The 21,698-nt window shown below is 45.7% G+C and overlaps 2 protein-coding genes across 3 annotated transcripts; both read left to right on the top strand.

The window, feature by feature from the left end:
- Window positions 1–88: 88 nt before the first annotated feature.
- mbd3a (methyl-CpG binding domain protein 3a) lies at window positions 89–6,541 on the top strand. The gene is made up of 7 exons (XM_083690563.1): window positions 89–224; window positions 2,431–2,596; window positions 2,792–2,929; window positions 3,148–3,238; window positions 3,436–3,613; window positions 3,831–3,989; window positions 6,011–6,541. The coding sequence occupies exons 1-6, from the start codon at window positions 211–213 to the stop codon at window positions 3,982–3,984; spliced, it is 741 nt and encodes a 246-aa protein (XP_083546689.1). The 5' UTR covers window positions 89–210; the 3' UTR covers window positions 3,985–3,989; window positions 6,011–6,541.
- Window positions 6,542–8,230: 1,689 nt separating this feature from the next.
- On the top strand, window positions 8,231–16,740 carry LOC310819019 (RNA-binding protein MEX3B). 2 transcript variants are annotated; one of them, XM_083690208.1, is made up of 4 exons: window positions 8,231–8,505; window positions 9,075–9,604; window positions 11,024–11,280; window positions 11,442–16,740. In XM_083690208.1, exons 2-4 carry the CDS (start codon window positions 9,130–9,132, stop codon window positions 12,684–12,686), a joined length of 1,977 nt encoding a protein of 658 aa, XP_083546334.1. In that variant the 5' UTR covers window positions 8,231–8,505; window positions 9,075–9,129; the 3' UTR covers window positions 12,687–16,740. The 2 variants fall into 2 exon arrangements, with proteins under 2 accessions (XP_083546334.1, XP_083546333.1); XM_083690207.1 differs by having other exon boundaries at window positions 8,231–8,510.
- The last annotated feature ends 4,958 nt before the right edge of the window (window positions 16,741–21,698 follow it).

The following is a 21,698-nucleotide window of genomic DNA, read 5'->3' as shown; positions in this document are numbered from 1 at the left end:
TTTATGTCATTGTGGTCTAACTAGCGGATGAATTGCTGTCCACATTATGTAACACAGTCGCGGAGTGATCTGATGAGTGTCTAGACATGAGAAAGCGGGGACAGCTGACAACTGAGTCGAAAGCAGATCCACAACAACAATAACTTCTAGCAACCAACCATTCAAAATCAATAATCGACATATATCCAGCAATCAAAGCCTGCAAGAAGCATGGAGAGGAAAAGGTTGGCGCAACAGACTCGCTTTAAACAGTTGTATGAGGGAAAAGTGAGCAGAGAAAGACGGTGTTGTATTCTGCAGGGAAAGCATGTCTTGCTAGCTAGCTAACGTTAGCTTAGTGGATAGCTAGCTATTGTACTCAATCTGATGTAGCTAACTGACGTTAGCTAGCTACAGTAACTCGGTAAAAAAGTAAGAGATCCGATACTTAGCTTGTCCCTGTGTGTAACTTGTCTCTCAAACAAACCGGCTTATTTAGATGAATTGCAATCCAGGTAGCTAGTTAGTTATTGCATAGCTAGCTAGCTATGCATTAGGTATAATATGCCTGTGTGTTAGCTTTCCATCATCAGCGTTAAGTGAAAGTGCGAGTTTTGGTTACTACTCATGTCCAAACCTTGACAGATATCTGTTCCTGTGTAATCGTAACCTCTGATTTGCCTATCTGAATGGACAGACACCATGGCAAATTAATTATTAACAATAGCTACATGTACCTCATCGTTTCTAAAATATACCTAGCTGAAAAGCTCCAAATGGATATGCATTGTGTCTAGACTTTGGGTCTAAATATCTATTATTTTAACAAAATTGATTATTTTGGACCAACATGGTTGTGTATTGATATAATTATATTTAAAACATGGATTTTCTGCTTTAAATGTTGTATTTTGACTGGAGGGGGTCTTTAATGACTTGTTGGTGTCACTCTTGCTTGTGAAGAACAGTGCATTCGAAAAGGATTCAGATCCCTTAACTTTTTCCACATTTTGTTATGTTACAGCCTTATTCTAAAATGGATTCAATTATTTTTTTCCCTCATCAATCTACACACAACACAATACCCCACAATGACAAAGCAAAAACGGGTTTTTAGACATGTTTGCTAATTTATTACAAAATAAAAAACTGAAATTAGTATTCAGACCCTTTGCAGATACTCGAAATTGAGCTCAGGTGTATCGTGTTTCCATTGATCATCCTTGATGTTTCTATGACTTGAAAGGTACCAAAAAAAATTCAGCAGTATTGAAGGTCCCCCAAGAACACAGTAGCCTCCATCATTCTTAAATGGAAGGAGTTTGGAACCACCAAGACTCTTCCTAGAGCTGGCCGCCCGGCCAAACTGAGCAATAGGGGGAGAAGGGCCATCATCAGGGAGGTGAACCCAATGGTGACTCTGACAGAGCTCCAGAGTTCCTCTGTGGAGATGGGAGAACCTTCCAGAAGGACAACCACCTCTGCAGCACTCCACCAATCAGGCCTTTGTGGTAGAGCGGCCAGAGGGAAGCCACTCCTCAGTAAAAAGCACATGACAGCCCGCTTGGAGTTTGCCAAAAGGCATGTAAAGGACTCTCAGACCATGAGAAACAAGATTCTCTGGACTGATGAAACCAAGACTGAACTCTTTGGCTTGAATACCAAACGTCACGTCTGGAGGAAACCAGGCGCTGCTCATCACCTGGCCAATACCATTCCTTCGGTGAAGCGTTGTGGTGGCAGCATCATGCTGTGGTGATGTTTTTCAGCGGCAGGGATTTGGAGACTAGTCAGGATCGAGGGAAAGATGAACGGAGCAAAGTACAGAGAGATCCTTGATAAAAACCTGCTCCAGAGCGCTCAGGACGTCAGACTGGGGCGAAGGTTCACCTTCCAACAGGACTACGACCCTAAGCACACAGCCAAGACAACGCAGGAGTGGCTTCAGGACAAGTCTATGAATGTCCTTGAGTGGCCCAGCCAGAGCCCGGACTTGAACCCAATTGAACATCTCTGGAGAGACCTGAAAATAGCTGTGCACCGACGCTCCCCATCCAACCTGACAGAACATGAGAGGATCTACAGAGAAGAATGAGAGACACTTCTCAAGTACAGGTGTGCCAAGCTTGTAGCGACATACCCAAGAAGACTTGAGGCTGTAATCGCTGCCAAAGGTGCTTCAACAAAGTACTGAGTAAAGGATCTGAATACTTATGTATATGTGATATTTCAGTTTTTTATTTTTTAATAAATTAGCAAACATTTCTAAAAACCTGTTTTGGCTTTGTCATTATGGGGTGTTGTGTGTAGATTGATGAGGGGAAAAAAATAATTTAATCCATTTTAGAATAAGGTTGTACCATAACAAAATGTGGGAAAAGTGAAGTGGTCTGAATACTTTCCGAATGCACTGTATGTGTGATGAATTGATGTCCTGTCTCCTCTTCTCAGCCCCCCTGGAAAGAAGTTCCTCAGCAAGCCCCAGCTAGCTCGTTATCTGGGCAACAGCACCATGGAGGTGCATGCCATTGACCCCCGCGCTGGAAGGATGCTCATGACCAAAGTGCACAGGAACAGACACAAGCATCGCTATGACAACAACAACCACCAGATGAAGGTGAGGTGATGTAAATGTTGTAGAGGCGTAGAGAAAACATTGAGCATCCAATGTTACACTTCACATGTGAATCATCTCCTCGTCTCCTTCCCAACATCTGGTTAACAGTGAACCTGCAGCATGCACAGTGTGCCTGCCTGGGACTGGGGTTGTTGATGGTGAAGTATTGACCCTTTGTTTGTGTCTGTGCTGAAGGTCAAGCCTGACCTGAACACAACACTACCAGTCAGACAGACGGCGTCCATCTTTAAACAGCCTGTCACCAAAGTGACCAATCATCCTAGCAACAAGGTGAAGACGGACCCCCACAAGGCAGTGGACCAACCAAGACAGGTAAGTCCAGGAATGCTCTGTTCCTATTCGTTATCGGTCTCATGAATCTGCTATGTTATTGGTGGTTTTGGTGCTGTATATAGCAGCTGTTGTTACCTTTTTCTAAATTATTAGTGTATCTTCCTCAAAGCCGGTCTTCCACTTCCATGTCCATAGTGTTGTTCAGTACTTCTGTCAAAAGGCTGCCTGATGTTTACATGTCCTCTGTTTGCCCTCAGTTGTTTTGGGAGAGGAAGCTCAGTGGTCTGAGTGCGTTTGACATAGCAGAAGAGCTGGTGAAGACCATGGACCTGCCCAAGGGCCTACAGGGTGGGTGCACAAAACACATCACAATGATTTTGGCCACATTGTTTGAATCAGAGAATGTGAATTGGCTGTGGTGATGTTTTTGATTTGTATGGTATGATGGGATTGAATTGTTGTCTTGTGGGTGGCAATAATCAAAGTCAGTAGGTCGGGTTAATCGTAAAGTCCGATCCCTGACCCTGTGTCTCGACCCTCTCCAGGTGTTGGGCCTGTGTGTTCAGATAAGACCCTGCTCTCTGCAATTGCCAGTGCCCTGCACACCAGCCCCACCCCTGTCACTGGACAACTGACCGCTGCCGTAGAGAAGAACCCCGGAGTCTGGCTCAACACATCCCAGCCACTCTGCAAGGCCTTCATGGTGACCGATGATGATATCAGGTAGAGGACACTCACACACACACACACTCACACACTCACACACTCACACTCACACTCACACTCACACTCACACTCACACTCACACTCACACTCACACTCACACTCTCACACACACACACACACACACACACACACACACACACACACACACACACACATTTCAATGTCACAACAACATTGACCCCTAACACTCTCTTCTCTCTCTCTGACTCAACAGGAAGCAGGAGGATCTGGTACAGAGTGTGAGGAGGCGGCTGGAGGAAGCTCTCATGGCAGACATGTTGGCTCACATAGAGGACTCCAACGCAGAAGCAAAGGCAGACGCCCTGGAGGAGGAGCAGACAGAGGAGGAGGACAAGGAGGATGTATAGCCAAGGTACAGCCCAAGCAATATGATAATCATAGAAATGGAAGTGGTCTATTACCTAGTTATTGTACCTACAGGACTCAAACCATGATGGAAAAGAAGGAGAATACCTGCACACCACCTTCCCTCTGGAGTATTTCAAAAAATGTGCTGGCATTAGCCTTTCTTTCCTCATTGGAGCAATGGTCATAGAAACAGAATGAGCCAGAACCATGAACCATGAACCATGAACCGAGGACTGTAATGTTGGTTTGCTCATAGCGCGTCTTTGGGAAACGGTACCCACACAGGTCATCGTTGGAATCTAGGGTTATCACTTTAGTATCTGGTGACTCACAATACATGTCCTATTTAACTTCTTTTAATGGTTGCAAGCACGTCAGTCTGTCTCTAGCAAACAGAGGCCCAGGACACAGTTAGAATACACATTTATACTTTCAAAACCCCCTTCTCTCCAGGGCGGGTTTTCACACTTTATTTGTCTGTTATTCAGCCTTGAAGCCGTGGGGTGATTTCAAACAATGGGGTCTTGTGACAAGTTTCATACATTTTTATCTGTTGGACAAAGTTAGGTCTTGTTACAACTTATATGTGCCTTGTCTGCTGCAACCCTCATTAGTAGCTTTTAAGACAGGTCATAAATATACATTTCTACTTCTATTAGTTTCATTATTTCTACTCAAGTCATGAGCAAAGGGGTGACTCAGGTCAGAGCAAAAGGTGACTCACAGGTCACCAGTTGTTATAGACAAATATCCAATAAATGTTTAATGCTTACATAATAAAATGCTTAAATGATTATTATTATCAACATTATTAGTATGTGTCGTGTCAGTCCTTTTACTCACAGTCATGTGTTCGAGTCATAACGTCATAGGCGGGGGACAGGATAGAGGTTAGGCCAATTTTCCACAATCTTTTCATACCGTTTGAAAGGGTCTTCGTCCTCGAGGTCGTCCTCTACACCATCGTAACCTCCCCTGATCTCTACTGTGACATACTGGCCCGAGATCCCTCCCACTGTTCTCCCTGTCATTCCCTTGACCGTTGTCATGCAACATGGGATAACACATACAGTACAGCTGGATAACACATACAGTCATCTCAAACTGGTGTTCTTCAGTGGCCTTCCCAGTCACCGGATCTGAATCCAATAGAACACCTTTGGGATGTGGTAGAACGGGAGATTCACAGCTTGAAAGTGCACCTGAAAAATCTGCAGGAATTGTGTGATGCAATCATGTCATCATGGACCAGAATCTCAAAGGAATGTTTCCAACATCTTATGGAATCAACGCCACAAAGAATTGAGGCTGTTTGGAGAGCAAAGGGAGGCCCTACCCAGTATTAGTATAGTGTTCCAATAAAGGGAGGCCCTACCCAGTATTAGTATAGTGTTCTAATAAAGGGAGGCCCTACCCAGTATTAGTATAGTGTTCTAATAAAGGGAGGCCCTACCCAGTGTTCCTAATAAAGTACTCGGTGAGGGAATATGCAACACTCAGGGCCCACTAACACACATGTTCCACCTTGGGCAGTGAGGCGGTAGTCTAATGCCATTCTGTTCTGTAGTATAGCTGTGCCCAATCTTACCTGTTCAGCTGACAAGCTGTCCAGCCCATCAGCAGTCAAATTGCTCAGGGACTCTAGTGCACCGGCCATGATTATGCTCTCTCTTGCCAATTTACCTGTTCCATAAAATGGGAAAGCTATGGCAAAGAATCTCTCTGGTTCAGTGATTCCGTGGTTTCCGACAGGGTGGTTGATCCTTGGTTGGAAAACCCGTGGTGTGGCGGACATATGGAGCAACCCATGCATTATTAGCGGTCATTAGCATTTACTATTACAGATACCGATTGAAGCATTACAAGGTCAAAAAGTAATGCAATTCTTCAATTCAAATAACTTTATTTTTCAATTGAGGGCATTTCCTGTATAGCATTTGGTACATGCAACTATGACGTAGGACATGTTTGACAATTAGAACATGCTCGAGGGAATAACTGAATTTGTTTTTGTCTCTTCTGCAGGGTCAGTGGAAGCTAGAGATGCTTGCTGGAACACAGTATTCTCCCTCACAAACACAGGACATTCAACATGATCTGGCTCAAAGCCATCAACATGAAGACCCCCCCCCCCCACCTCACCTCACCCCTCCTCTCTTTCTCTAACCTGGTGTGTGGACCTCCCTCCACTGTAGTCTTATCTGTAGATCGTCCAACAAACCACGATTGAAAATGTATTTTCGACCAATTTAAATTTAATTTACTTTTTTAAGCCTCAGGCAAAAGCTTTGAAATGCAATGTTTCAATTCAGTTTGTTTTTATTTTTACCCTCACTAATGTAATGGAATGTGGACAAGTATGGATGGTACTCCAAACAATGCAGTCTTGTTAAGAGTGTGTGTGTGTGTGTGTGTGTGTGTGAGAGAGGTACAGAGGAAGAGAGTGTGTCCCCTAAAGGAGTGTGTCACCTACACTCCGCCCATTCCATTTAGCGGTTCCATCTCGCTGTGTCTTGTACTACTCTGGCACTTTACAGAGTATCTTTTGCGTGGAGAATGCTATCAAGGGGGTGTGGGCTGGGGCAGGGGAGGGGAGGGGGGGGGCTACAGGTTTTAGACAACGGTTTGAAGCTTGAAACTGACTTTGCACAAGATCACCTTTGTGACACAATTCATAGATGTGTAGATACATGTGTACATCTATGGCTCTTATGATCCCTATCTGACGGCCAGTCCCAAAGGCACCCCTATTACAGGACCTTCCACTGAGACACTTGTATGGATTGGATAGGTATACGCAAGATGGGTATAGCTCCACCACCATGTCCTCTTATAGACATGGTGGAATTTTCACCATATTGCTAATGCTAACACCCGTCCGGTCCTTACAGATCTACCTGAGGTGGTAAGAGCTGCATTTGGTGTTGGCCGTCTGTGTCTTCTCCAAACTGTGTGGACAGGACTGTCTTGATGAGTGGTGCTCTTCTAAAAAAAAAAGAAAAGAAAAAAAAAACTGAACTGGCTCTATTGGCTGGTCTCCTTTCAGTTGAAAATGGTGCTAATTTTGTCTGTACTGGTAATAGATGTTTTTGTGCTCTCATGTTTTATGTTACATTACATTCATGAACTGTCAATAGATGGGATGGCTGACACAGACCCGCCCACTTCTCTGAAATAGTTGCCTGTTTGGGATTTTGTATTTTTACATTCTTTTCTTTTTTTTTTTAAACTTTGTTTTGTGGCAACACAATAATGCCAGCATGATTATTTAAAGTTGATTGTTTTATTAGATGTTTAATGCAATGAGATCTTTCCTAAACCATTAGACTTATGAATTGGAAGAACACAGACTGGGATGAAAATGTATGCACCCCCATGAGGAAAGTTGTTGCTCAAATTATGCTGAAGTAGCTAGTTAAGTACCTTTTTTTTTTCAGAGGTGACTTTTGTTACCATTGACTTTGCTGAAAATTGGAAGTAAACATCAAGCAATTGATTTCTGTAAGATGTTCTGTTCAATAACAAATAAATGCAAACACTTTTGTAATTTGTGTGTTGTGGTTTGTTTTTTTTAAGTTGTTTTTTTTTGTTTTTAAGTTGGCACTTGTAAATCAGGTTTAGTTCCTTGATCCAAGGGCCTCTAACATGCTGGCAGAGAAGACACATGGCCAGAGCATTTATATATATATATATTATATTTGTATTGCCTTGTAATTGGCTTTGACTTGACCAGACTAGTCTCAGGTACATTGGGTCTGCATATTGAGTGTACAGGATCAAAAGCTATAATTTGCATTGTTATCATTAATGGGTCGATATAAATAATGGAAAGTCAAAACTAGCTGCATATGCAGGGCATCAATGATTTAGTTAATGTCATATTTGGTCTGTGTCAAATACGTTCAACAACAACACCCCCCCCCCCCCCCCCCCCCCATCACATCCTTACCCAACCTTGTGACATTAGTTACGTTTCATGATCAATTTCTCACGAAATGTTCAATAAATCAGGATCAAATGATATAATGTATGTCATTTATCTACTCCGATTAGGGAAAATGATCCACTGTCTAATATCGATCGCGACGGTGCGGCCAGAGCGCTTTGCAGTGATGGGCTTCTGTGTTGCGTGGCCTTTGAACCCATTGTTGTGTCGCGGGTGACGTCAGTGCTGTGTGCGAGAGACAGGCAGAGCGGCGTGCGCCTGGCGAGACAAAGGCGGCGGACCAGGGAACAGGAGAAAGAGGTTAGAGACAGATACAATTTTCGGGAGGTATCTGCATGGAAATATGATGATAGACTCCGAACCGATGCAAAGAATGAAGGGCTGGTAAAAGACCTCGGAATTCGGCTAAAGTCGGATCTTATCAACAGCCTGTCCCCTCTTGTTCGTTTTTAAACATTTTCTCCAACGCCCCCAATTTAGCGAGCTAGCTAGCGTTAGCGCACCACTGGTCGCCTCATCTTCCCTTCAAGAATCAAAATAGAGGAACTGCATAAAAACGGGAGGTAGCGAAAAGGTAAAGTAAGTTTAAACCCTTTTTACCCAAATGCTTGAAAAAAGTATGCGGTTTAGACTGATTATTCAACTTGTCCAGTATTTTGGTTTCGGCTACCACTAGCCAGCTGTGGTACTCCCAAACAAAGGGACGACAACGTGACTAACTGTGGAGCAAGCTAGCTAGTTGGTTAGCATAAGCTAACAACAGCTTACCGCTTTCCCAAATTGCTTGCTGTTTTTTCGGGATGAGACCGATGGAATAGACAAAAGACACGGCTCTAGTGTGTGTTCAGTGTGAAAGTACGTGTTGTGTATTGGCTGCATAAGTGTTCGTGGTCTGTATTTCAACAAGATAACCAGCCAGCCAGATAGCTTATTTTGCCAGACAGAATAAGCAACAACAGACAAAGCAGGGTAGGAGAACAGGGTGAAAGGGGGACGGCGCCCAAGTGAAGCAGCACTCTCACTTTATGTTCATGGGACAACACGTATTACACCAAATCCGTGTAACAACTTTGAATGTTTTTAGTCTCCGTCTTTTATACAACTTAGTATTTTGAACACCCTTTATTGTGTGTTTCTCTCCAGAAAAGAGCGCTTTGCAACCAGGCGACCCAAGATCTGATGTTCAACAACGGGGAATATGCCTAGCCCCTTATTCCACCCCGAGATTATGGACCACGACATGGTAGTCAGCAGTCAGCACAACGGGGTCAGCATGCCCCGAGATACAGACCACGAGTCCAGGGATGAGGACCACCAAGAAGCGCTTCGCTTCGCCCTGGACCAGCTGTCACTAATGGCCCTAGAGAAAGTGGACTGTGGTGGCGGGATGGTCGACCCGCTCGATGGGACCCAGGGACCGGGCTCCGAGAACTGCAACGGGGGTTATGTCGACCTCCAGATGATGGAGCACCCAGGAGGCTCCCGGGACTCCCCGACGTCCTGCTCCCCGTCACCAGAGTACTATGGCTCGGGCGGGTACCACATGGCTGGCCCGCACTCCATGCTCCACGGGGAACAAAGCTCCGTCCTCAGCCGAAAGAGGAGTGTCAACATGACTGAATGCGTGCCTGTGCCCAGCTCCGAGCACGTTGCTGAAATTGTTGGAAGACAAGGTAAGAATAGTTTTTTTTATTGTATGTTTGTGGTCTGTCTGTAACTTGGCTGACAAGATATTATTCTTTATACCCTGAAGGTGTAACTTGCCCCCGCCCTCACGTCATAACCACAGTAATGCCATGGTTCCTTTGTTTGGGTTGTGATATTTGGGTCTCATAAGTTTCTTAGCGGGCCTAGTGTTATTATACCAATCGTATCGATAGCTACAAGGGTTGTTGTTTATGCGCTTGCATAATGTGGGTTGATCAAGAACAAGTTGTTTGCCTTATTTGCATCCCCTTACAACGTTGAGACAACGACTTAGTGGTGTATGTGTGTGTGCTACATGAGTAGGCGGGAGGGGGAGGGGTGGGAGAGGGTCAGACAAAGCGGCAGATTGTCGGGAGTCTGGACATGTCTAGCAGCCTGCACCAAACCAAACAAAAGAAACATATCGAATAAATTAGATTTGAAGCAATATACACCCATGGCTTTCATCTAAGCATTATACCTGCCGTTTACATTCGCGTTAACACTAAACGTGTGTGTTTTGTTATTTTATGTCATTTTGATCAGCCCCAATGCGAGGCTGAGAGGGCCGACGCTCAAAACACGGGACTGGGCGGTGTTTCGCCCTCGCATCCAGCCCCGTCGGCCGCACTCGCTCGCACCTAAAATGCGTCCACTGTTTATTTGTGTACACTTTTCACTCAATAATACCCACTCCTGAACATATCCACAGTGTCTGGGTTTGGCGCGCCCAGCGCGGTTGTGGTAACGTTATTGCATTGTTCTCTTTGTTTGAAAATGCCATGCTTTCTGCCTCCCAGATGACATCACACACGCAGCCCCCGATTGGTCGCACGTCGTGAAACGTCCATATTTAAAGAAACAGTGCAACACTTCTGGGTTAGCAACGTTAGCAGGCTAAAGTTATTCATCATATGGAAGCGCAATTTCATTTCAGTCTGACTGTTGTTCACCTAATCAGTTTGGGGATAACCCAGTTCATTATGCGTGTCTATTTATAAACATGGTTTACTAGATACATTTACTATCATGATATCCGTTGTAGAATTCTCTATATATTCTAGATATCTAATGTTCTACATTTTATACACAGCCACACAATGTAGTTCCACCACTCTTCTAACAAAGCAGTTGGAAATCTCATAGGGGTGTGTGCAGATATACTACATTCCAAGCAGTGATTGACTGGCAAATAAAACATGGTTTGTTTATAATCTGAAAACAAAACAATATTTGATCGCTTCACCAGTCACATGTGAATGATATCCACATCCCCAGTGGACCACAATGGAGATAATATATATATATATATATATATATATATATATATATTTACCGTTTTGATCATCTAAATGATCAATAGTGACTAACCCCCCACTCCACCACTCTGTCTGTGTCTCTCTCAGGTTGTAAGATCAAGGCCTTGCGCGCCAAGACCAACACCTACATAAAGACCCCAGTGAGGGGCGAGGAGCCTGTGTTCATCGTGACGGGCCGCAGGGAGGACGTGGAGATGGCCAAACGGGAGATTGTCTCTGCGGCCGAGCACTTCTCCATGATCCGGGCGTCCCGCTGCAAGGCCGGGGCTGCAGGCACAGCAGGACCTGGGACGGGGGGTGCTCTCCCCGGACCGCCGCACCTGCCCGGACAGACCACCATACAGGTACACACCCCAGCTTAGCTATCCAGCCTAGAAGATGTTCTGTATTTTTTAAATATATTTTTATAACCAGACAACAACAACCCAAAAATATGTTTGTCATTTTCCTTTTTTTAATAGATTAAGTAGGAGTCATAATATCCGTTGTTCCCTCCCTGATCCAGGTGCGGGTACCCTACAGAGTAGTGGGCTTGGTCGTGGGGCCCAAGGGGGCAACCATCAAACGTATCCAGCAGCAGACGCACACCTATATCGTGACGCCCAGCCGGGAGAAAGACCCCGTGTTCGAGGTGACGGGCATGCCAGAGAATGTGGACAGAGCTCGGGAAGAGATCGAGACGCACATCACCCTCCGGACCGGGGCCTTCGTGGACCTCCAGGGAGACAATGACTTCCACTCCAACGGGACAGACGTCAGCCTTGAGGGTCTCGGCGCGCTGGCCGGGGGGCTTGGGGCTGCGCTCTGGTCCCGGGCTACCAATCACCACTCTGCCCCTCCACCCCCACCTCCCCCGCCACCTCCCCCTCTCCCCCTGGCCATGCACCACTCTTCCGGCAGGAAGCTGTCTTCCTCAGCCTCCTACCACACACATAACGGCGGGATGGCCTCTGAGAGCTACAGCGCCACCCGGAGGGCCACAGAGGGAGGGAGCCCCACCAGTCCCTTCAGCACAGGCTCCAGCAGTGCCGGAGCAGGAGGAGGAGGAGGTGGGTTCACCTTCGGGGGGGACGCCACCCCGGGTTTGCCACCCTCAGAAGAGCTGGGGTTTGAGTTCAGCGCCGCCAACATCTGGGCGCCTTTCAACGGCGGAGCCGGAGGGAAGACCGCTGGCTCCGCCCAGCAGCAGCAGCAGCAGCAGCAGCCCCTCCGCCGAAACAGCAGCGGCCTGAGCGGAGGCGTCATCACCCCCCGCCTCTCCCCCACCCTGCCACCAGACGCCGTGGTGGGACCTCTGGATCACCCGCTGGCTCGTCGGGCCCAGAGTGACCCCCTCAGCGCCCTCTCCTGGCTGCAGCAGTCGGGCGGCGCGGGCGCCGGGTCCTTCTCCGGAGCCTCCAGCTCCAGCTCCGGGGGCTCATCCACCGGCTACTCCTCCTGCTCGGCCTCGTCCCTGCCTGGAGGCTCCCCCACCGACTCTGAGGGAGGAGGCAGCGGAGTGGGCCTGGCCTCGGGCATGCTGGGCCGGCTGAAGGCAGCCGCTGGGGCCGGAGGCCTGGTCGGGGTGGGGCCAGGCGGGGTGAGCAGGGACTGCTTTGTGTGTTTTGAGAGCGAGGTGACGGCAGCCCTGGTGCCCTGCGGCCACAACCTGTTCTGCATGGACTGTGCCGGACAGATCTGCCAGTCGGCCGAGCCCGAATGCCCCGTCTGCCACATCCCTGCCACACAATGCATCCGCATCTTCTCCTAATGCCCCGGCCCCCACACCCACAGACCTGACTGGAGGGGGAGGGAGGAGGGGGGAGGGGGGGAGAAAGGGTGTCATTTTAAAAAAAACAGAACTTTACTCACTGTCTTAATATCTGAAAGACATCAGTGGGGCATCAACGATGGAGGAGTGGACGGATGGACAAACTCACACCAACCACCACCACCTTCACACATAGGATGGACCATAATAATAATAATTACAATATTAGATATGACACTATACGGATGTTGATTTAATGATAATAACTATGATGAGAATAATAATAATAATAATGACAATATTATTTCTTGACTGATGTTGTTTTGAGACTTTCGGACTGCGGAAGCGGTGGAGTTGGGATCAGAAGGTTTCTTGGAGGGGACTTTTGTGGGGGAAAGGAAACCAGTGTCTTATCTTTCTTCAGGCCTTCATTTGACCTGGACCAGCCTCTAGCACTGACTTAGCTCAGTCTTCAGGCTGCCTGTCTTGTCTGTATAGTTTTCATTCTGGCTTCTTCAGATATCTGCCTGCTTTTTTCTCTCACAGCCTTTCCTTTAAAACTTTTCTACTTACAAGATATTTTTCGACGAAAGCTGCCTAGGCCTGCACTTTTCTACTCTCTTCTTTTTGATGTTCTTTGACAGGATGAAAACACAGGTCCACAGTCCTCTGAGTTCTTTCCTGTTCTCCCAACCATGCTTTAGTAGTATAGTGATGTTTAAGACCAGGGGTTAGGTATTGTGGTGTACGCCTGGATGGGACTGACTTTAATTAAGACAGGCAGAGTAACGGGCACCTTTCAAGCCAAAACATGCCCGAAGGACCTCTGCTAGGCATTGATGACAACAGAAACACTTCAGATATTAATACTGATCAAGAGCTGATATTTAATGTCATGGTTTGTGTCCAAGTAATAATAACGAAGTGTTAGTGATTGAAGGAATATCAGAACAAAAGCCTATGGTCAGTTTCTCTGTCCTTTTTGGTCTGTCTGGCTTTATTCACATGTTAATTTCTCTTTTCTCTCTTGTGTGTGTCTGCATAGATGGACTGAAGCAGAGCTCGTTGTGGTATTAAATGTTGGACTCTAAGTCTACGGGCCAGATAGGCCAGTATAGTATCCTTCACCGACATGAGCTTGTCATTGAAATGAACAGGTTTGGTTTTTTGCCCGATTTCCTCTTCTCTCCTCCACATGTGGAGTTAACTTAAGACACCCACCCACCCAGCCAGCCAGCCATTGACCCACAACAGGAAAATCCCGACAGTCCTTTTTAAGATCTTCTAATCTGTTCCAGTTCGCTTCGGAAGGCTCTTTGTTAAGTAGTTTTTTTTTTGTGTGTGTCCCAGGCTCTCTCTGAAGCGTGTTGCTGCAGGATAGGATAATAGAGGGCAGTGTGATGTCTCACACACAGGAATGTCTCGTCCAATAGGGGTCTTGGTTAAGGAGAGGTGGCTGGTCTCCCCAGTGTTAGGGGTTTTAGTTAGTTTGAGCTCTCTGTGCACTGTATACCATGAGCGACACAGCGTAATGTCACTAGACCCCCAATTTGAGTGTTTTTGTTTCGGTCTTCCGCCTTCTCCCACAGCAAAGCTGTTCGGCACTGTCTCAAGCGGCACCCTGTGCCACGAGTGCGCTACCCTCGGCCAAACGTAGTTCACTTTACGGAGAATATCGGTGTCAATTCAGATTTACCCCCCCCCCCCCCCCCCCCGTCGTCGTCGTCGCTTGGGTGCCCTAGGTAAACCCGCCCACGTGGCACTTGCATCCTGGGAGATGTTTTTTGTGTGTGTAGTTTTCAGTGTTTTCACATCAACTGCCTACTATAGGTGTTTTTAAGTATGACTTGGACATGTTGGTTTTGGTGTGACGGTACATGGTTGTTGTATGTAGCCCTAGGAACTTGGATGCACATCTACTCATTGAATGAGACAAGCCATGACAGCAAAAAAAAAAAAACAACAACAAAAAGACAAGTGAAAAAGGGCTTCCTATGACTACACACACACACACACACATTTTCAGGTTCTCATTGGTGACAATAGCAAGAATAATCAACTAATCGTACGTGGCAGCTAGTAGCTAGTTCATCCAGGGCTTCCAGACACTCTTGTGTTCAAATCCCAACAGCTGCAGAATGTGTTGCTTGGTTTTTCTATCTGCTCTGCTTGTACATCTAAGCAACAGTGATACCAACCCTATCACAAACACAGTGGGTTAGCAGCTTAGCTAGCAGTTAGCACCAGGCTCTCTCTGTCATGTCCACTTCCTCCTTACCCTCCCTCCTTTTCTTTCTTCCACCCCTTTTTAGGGGGTAATAACTGATCCAACATGGTTGGAGAGATGAGAGCAAGGGTTCCACTGGACAGCTTTCAGCAATCATGTATCATGTCAGGGAAGGGCGGATGCATTTGAAATAAATGAGCAGATGCTTCTCGTAGGTTACAGAGCTCTAAGCGTAGTTACTGTGCTCCCGGGCTCCAGCCAGGCTACTGTTTAACTAATGACTTGGATGTATCTCCTACTACGTCTCGGCATCTACAGATGCTTGACTGTCTCCATGTGCTACTAGTGAAGATGCCAGCTCTCCATCCTAACCTACAGTCTACTACTCTCCCCTAATGTAGCACAGCAGTGCTGACTTGAATGCTTACGTGTGCACACAGATGTGGAGTTTTAGTAGCCAACTGATCGGTCACGTTTCACTGATGACTAGACTTAAGGTGCTTTGGTGCAGCTCCCTACTGACACACGTCTATGAATAAACGTTCTCTGGTCACTTGTGGGAAACGCAGGGCTGCGCGGTTCCGCTCTCCGGCTCCTCTTAATGTGGCGATAAACTGTTGACCATGTTCCTGCTCTCCCCCCCCCCCCCCCCCCCCCCCATGCGGGAGAGCGTTCTGTGTAAACTGGCAACCCGTCCCTGCCGGGTTCCTATGTCAAATGTTTAGTTTAGGTTGTTTTTTTTCTCCCAGTCTTTCCTGTAGACTCACGTTAGGCGCAGGGATGCGACTGTGTTTACAGGAACAGATTTACTATGACTGTTGTGTGAATCTCTCTTAGTGTTAAGGCCAATCGTTAGCCCCTCTCCAGAACCGAACGGTTCAGGCTGTCTCTGTCACTCTGATGTCCAGAGTTGAATTAGCCAGACTGTGGTTCTCGCGGTGACTGGTGTTGTGTTAGCACCAGGATGCCTCTGGCCTATGGGAGAAGGTGTTAGGGTAATGTATAGTAGCATTAACTGTTAAAAAGGTACAAATATTCTCATATTGACTGCTGATTTTTGTAGCTGAACTTAACCCCCCCCCTCCCCTACCCCTCCCTTAAGGTTTGAAAACAGGGTTTCCTGAGGCACGTTAGCCAGTGACCTCTGACCTTTTTGTGACAGAGGCGGACACAGGGAGGGCAGTGCCAATTCAGGGCGTCCTGCTCCCCCCTGAAAGTCCGCCTTCCTATTTTGCTTTAATTCTTTTTGTATGCAGAACCAAAACGTTACGTCAGCAAATAAGGTTTCAGGCCTGACTTGTATGTATATACCCTGAATACAATCATTGGGATCTCGTTTTCAAAAAGTTACAAGACTTAAGTGATGAAGATAAAGTGTAGTTTTTAAAAACATGTATAATTATTTGTAAGTTAACCATCTGCATGTCTTCAAGCCACCAGGCATTAGCTAATAAGTTTTAAGAGGAAAAAAAAAACTTTTTACACATTTTATTTTTACAATTTATTTGCTTACCTAAAATATCCCAGACAATAATGTGACCCTTTTTATTACTTCAAAATTATTTTTTATTTTCCATATTTTTTTCCTTATTTCCTGTGTACAACATATAGGCAATTTATAACAAAATGAGAAAAAAATATTGAAGAAATTTTAAAATTGAAATATATTTTATTTGAAAGTTTATGGACCTTTTAACCGTGAGCCGGAACAATTGTATACACATATAATTTGAGCTGACTTGACGGTTATGAGAAATGTATCAAGAGTTTTATTTTTTATGCTTCTTTAATAAAATCTTGTTTTTGGTTTCATTTTTTACTGTAAAACAATAACTTACGTGTGTTTGTTTTCTTTCACCTCTTTTTAGCTGGGTTTAACACTAGTATTTTAGTATTAAATACACATCAGGATACTGCTTAGCTTCAGAAATAGCATTTGAGGTAGCCTCATACGCTGGGTTATTAGATTTTTATATAATGGAATGAAATCAGAATACAAAATGAAGTATGGGGTAACATCTACTGCTGCTCCCATTTTTACCACAGGATGGCGTTAGAGACTCATGTCACCCATCTGCTCATGAGGCAGGGAAAGTCTTTGGTCTGATCCAGAAGAGACCAGTTGGCTGCTTCCCAACAGTCTGTTCTCTACTCCTCCTTCCCTTCTCTACTCACTGGAGGAGCAGATGCAAGGTGCGTCTTAGATATTCTCCTCCCGTTCTTTGAGAAAGAAGAAAGTGAGTGTTAGAGGGAAGAATATTGGGACACTGGTCAAATCTCTGTGTTTTTCCTTGGCTTCCTCACATCCTATGTACTCGTCTCCTTCTTAAAACTCACTGGAGGCTCCTCCCCTCGGGGCCTTCTTCAGTGGGTTTTGAGGAGGAGAGGATGTGAAAGAATCAAGGAAATACTTTTGAGATCTGGAATATAGAGTTAGAAACACTAGAAGGTGCACTCCCCTACATGAGCAGTGGGGGGCACCATCTATTCAACTTTCTTCATCTTCAGAGGGGGTGATGGTAAAGTAGAAAGAGAGACAGTTTGTGACACAAATGTCCTTTTAATAGGAAGCAGATCACAACCAGGCTGCATTCCGACCCCACCTCATCCTCCATAAGGAACGATCAATCATAATGATAGGAAACAAATTAGAAACATCCTCGGTAGAAAATAATTGTCTCATGCGAATTCCGTGTACACGCTACATTCATATTGGTAACATTTAATGTATTCACAAGCCGTTTGAAAAATAAAATTTCATAAGTTATCATTACATAGTTATTGGAATGAAAATAAAATAAGAGAAAAGGAAGAAAAAGGAAAAACAATCCATCGGTGGCAAATAACATCAAAGACGCGTGCTGGCACGATAAAGTTCATTTTCCCATCATGCACTTGTTTGTTGTGTTTGTTTTTCTTCACAGGGTGGGCATCACTTGGTCTCCGTAGAGATGTGTCAGCGTGCATGCATGCATGTATGTCATCTCACGTGTGTGCCCCTTTGTGCTTGAGCGTATAGTGTGTGTGTCTGAGTGTGTCTATATGCATAACAAGTCATTGTGTGTGTGTTTCATTCTGTGTGTAGTGACAGCAGGGTATTGGACTAAACTGGAGGTGGTTAATTGATACATTCATTCTCACTATCCGTGGTTCTTACCACCAGACACACAGCAGCTAGCCGTATGTAGCTGAAGCATTGCAACATTCCAGTTAAAGGGTTAGTTCACTCCACAAGCAATGTTAGTCAAATTATTATTTTCTATTTTTAACTCAAAAGTATTCTAAAGTTGAGCTCAAATTCCTCTCCCAACTGTAAATCTCGTTATCTGCAGACCTTTAAGAATGGCAAAGATTCATCTAGTGAGTTTGGGTGAACTATCCCTTTAACAAGGTCCTAGAGAGAGAAAGCTGATGAGATATGACATTCAGAAGCCGTGTATTTGGTAGAGATAAACAGAGGGTCCAAAGCAATGACTAAAACGAACAGATCAGCAATCTTTCAGCTCTCCCTCCTCAACGGCAGCAACGCGGGCAGTTGTCTCCCCATGTTGCTCCTCAGAGGTGGAAATAGCAGCGCAAACTCTGGTGTCCATTCAAACCCATTTTCAACAGCAGTCATGTGACATTACAAGCATTTTGTGCTAACACCCATTGTTGTAAACATGTTAAAACAGTTCAAAAACAGACAGACAGGTCATTTGACGTGAAGTGTTTTCTATACAGTGAATAATATGCAAGCCATGACAATGTGCGGTGGTGGCTGGGGATTTTCTTGGGGGGAGGGGGGGGGGGCTGATTATTATACCCCCCCTATCATAAGAGCTTAACAAGGGCATCATCTGCAATGGCTGAAACCAGGCTTGACAACTGCTGACTTGAGTCGTTCAAGAACACAAGCCGGTCCATTTGAGTTTGGTCCATTCCGCTGGTCAAGTCTCCCCAAACAAAGTCCAGGACAGAGAGCCCATGGCCACAGCAGATGGGAGAGGTCTTCATTTAAGCCGGAATTCTCTCCCACTCCACTTGTCCAGTTTTCCAAAGTATTTCAGGTATTCCAAAGAAAGCACACACACACACACACACTTCATACAAGCGTGGGATTGTGATGAGTCTATTTCAGAGAACGTCCCACTGATGATCCAATAAGGTTTTTTATTTCCCTTCCTCCTCCGTTCCCCCTCTGATCTTGATATTGCAGATAGAACTCCTGTGTTCACTACAGGTTTGGGTCGAGTGTATTGCTTGCAACCACATAAACAATCTCTGAGCTTGAGTTGCAGGTAGGATGAATGACGTAATACACACACACACACACACACACACACACACACACACACACACACACAATGACAGAATACACAAGTGGGCTCACAGCTGAAGGCTTTGGTCAGATAAAAGCAGGGACAAAATGGACAAAACAGACAGATAGGTATTGCCTTTTAGAGACAGATTTCGACGAACAACACGATGGAGGCAGTAGGAGAGAGAGAGAGACCATGTGGTCGCTCCGTGGAATGGTGCTCACTGGGTCAGTTCTGTCCTTTAGTGACCACAGAGCCTGCGGTGGCTTTTACACACACACACACACACACACACACACACACACACGTCCGTGGTCACTGCGGCTTTACACAGCAGCCTGTGAGTCAGTGGTCCTATTCCCTTGGTCCGACGGCCAACCGTGAGTCGACCGAAAAAATAAAAGTAGAGATTGCACCCTGCAGCGGCTCCATCGAACCACCGTCTTCCATGTCGAGCGACGTTCTTCCAAATAGCTTTGTGATCCACCCAAGGCCCATTGGACCTCCTCTGATGAGACTGTGTTCTTATGGCCATTAGAACAGAGAGGGTGAGTAGAGAGACATACGCAGCTGGTTTTGCCCACAGAACCATATATTGCACCGTAGAATAACGCATGTGTTGGTGTCTGAGTCTGCTGGTCTGGTCCTGTAGCCCTTTGCAGCATTTGTGCACTCCAGGGGAACATACGGGAGATCTGTTTGTGTTTCAGATGGTTGAGGCAAACGTCTTCTTAGCTTTCACTCCTTGTATGAAGGGAGAACCTTGCTTGGATACTGTTGTAGGACAGGTCAATGTCAGGGTTTGCCACAACATCTCACTGCTCCACCACAGTGTCTATGTACAATTACAATATGGCCATAAGATTAATTCCAAACGACAACTGGCTGTGATCCAAACTTCAGATCCCCTCTTCCCATTTTGAAGACACACTAGTGAGTCTTGCAATCATACAAAATACACATAGATGTCATATCAAACATTCTCAACACCCTTCTTTATCCCACTGTGTGTTTTCGTGCTAGGTACGACTAATACACCACCATGTGATGAAGTCTAAGTGGTTATTATCCAACTTTCTCATACCAGGGTACATGGACCGTGTACACACAGGTACAAGGTGTCTGTATCGGTACATACATTAACAAAGGTGGGGTGGGGGTTGGGGGGTTCTGTACATCTGTTGCCGTGGTAACAGCGAGTGAATCACAGTGCTCTGATAGGCTGGGGGCCAACATGCAGGAAGTACATGACATCACATGACACACGGAGTAGGATAAACGTTGCCCCTAAGACGCTGATCTAAGGTCAGTGGTAGGGGTCCCCCCCGTCCCCCTCCTAACTGTTTCAGTGAGGATGTGGGGAGATTATAGCTGATCCTAGATCTGTGTCTAACGTCAACTCACACACAGCACATCACACAGCGGGAAGACTGAGCACAGAGAGAACGGCAGAGAGGAGAGACAGAGAAACGACAGGCAGACAGACAGACAGACAGACAGGTAGCCAGACAGACTGACAGACAGACAGAGTAAGGGTGTAGGTTAGGACTGCTCTCCTGAAGAAGTAGAGAAGTCAAAGTGCAAAGCGTCTGTCTCGAAAACTCCGAATGGGATTCTTTTTACTCTCACATTTCTGTGTTTAAAATGTATATAAAAAGTGTGATATGTTGGAAGAGAGAGTGATTGATTGATTTAGGGAGTGCATGTCTGAGAGAGGGGGAGAGAGGGGGAGAGAGAGGGAGCATCATTAACAGATTGTTTGATAAATGAGTGCTGATTAGATATAATGTGGTGAGACGTCATCATACAGCCAACACTAAGCCCAGGGTTTAACTAGGCACTAGAGAGGACTGCTTTAGTGTGTACGTCAAAGTATGAGTGTGTAGTGTCTCTGTGTACGTGTGTGTGTGTGTGTAAACGGTGTATCCTCAATGTATACGATGTACTTATGTGTGTAGGGAGTGTAATGTGTAGTGTGTGTATTTGCCTGCATATGTATATGTGTATACAGGTATATACACTCACTGAGCACTTCATTAGGAACACCTGTACACCTTGGTGGAGGTGGTGGAATGTTGGGGGGAATGTTTTCTTGGTACACTTTGGGCCCGTTAATACCAATCAACCATCGCTTGGATGCCACAGCCTATTTGAGTGTTGTTGCTGACCATGTGCATCCCTTCATGGCCACAATTTACCCGTCTTCTAATGGCTACTTCCAGCATGATAATGCACCATGTCACAAAGCAAAAGTCGTCTCAAACTGGTTTCATGAACATGACAATGAGTTCAGTGTTCTTCAGTGGCCTTCCTATAGAACACCTTTGGGATGTGGTAGAATGGGAGATTCACAGCTTGAAAGCGCACCTGAAAAATCTGCAGGAATTGCGTGATGCAATCTTGTCATCATGGACCAGAATCTCAAAGGAATGTTTCCAACATCTTGTGGAATCAACGCCACAAAGAATTGAGGCTGTTTTGAGA

The sequence above is a fragment of the Argentina silus genome (genome assembly GCF_951799395.1).
Source record: "Argentina silus genome assembly, chromosome: 18".
Lineage (NCBI taxonomy): Eukaryota > Metazoa > Chordata > Actinopteri > Argentiniformes > Argentinidae > Argentina > Argentina silus.
The sequence above is the reverse complement of the archived record's forward strand: the minus strand, read 5'-3'. Positions and strand labels throughout refer to the sequence as shown.

Bases quoted from the DNA above. Each gene is read 5' to 3' on its own strand.
- LOC310819019 (XM_083690208.1), top strand. From the start codon at position 9,130: ATGCCTAGCCCCTTATTCCACCCCGAGATTATGGACCACGACATGGTA. The intron at 9,605-11,023 runs GTAAGAATAGTT...TGTCTCTCTCAG, and splicing joins TGAAATTGTTGGAAGACAAG to GTTGTAAGATCAAGGCCTTG. The intron at 11,281-11,441 runs GTACACACCCCA...TCCCTGATCCAG, and splicing joins CCGGACAGACCACCATACAG to GTGCGGGTACCCTACAGAGT.
- mbd3a (XM_083690563.1), top strand. The intron at 2,597-2,791 runs GTGAGGTGATGT...TCTGTGCTGAAG, and splicing joins ACAACAACCACCAGATGAAG to GTCAAGCCTGACCTGAACAC. The intron at 3,614-3,830 runs GTAGAGGACACT...CTGACTCAACAG, and splicing joins GTGACCGATGATGATATCAG to GAAGCAGGAGGATCTGGTAC.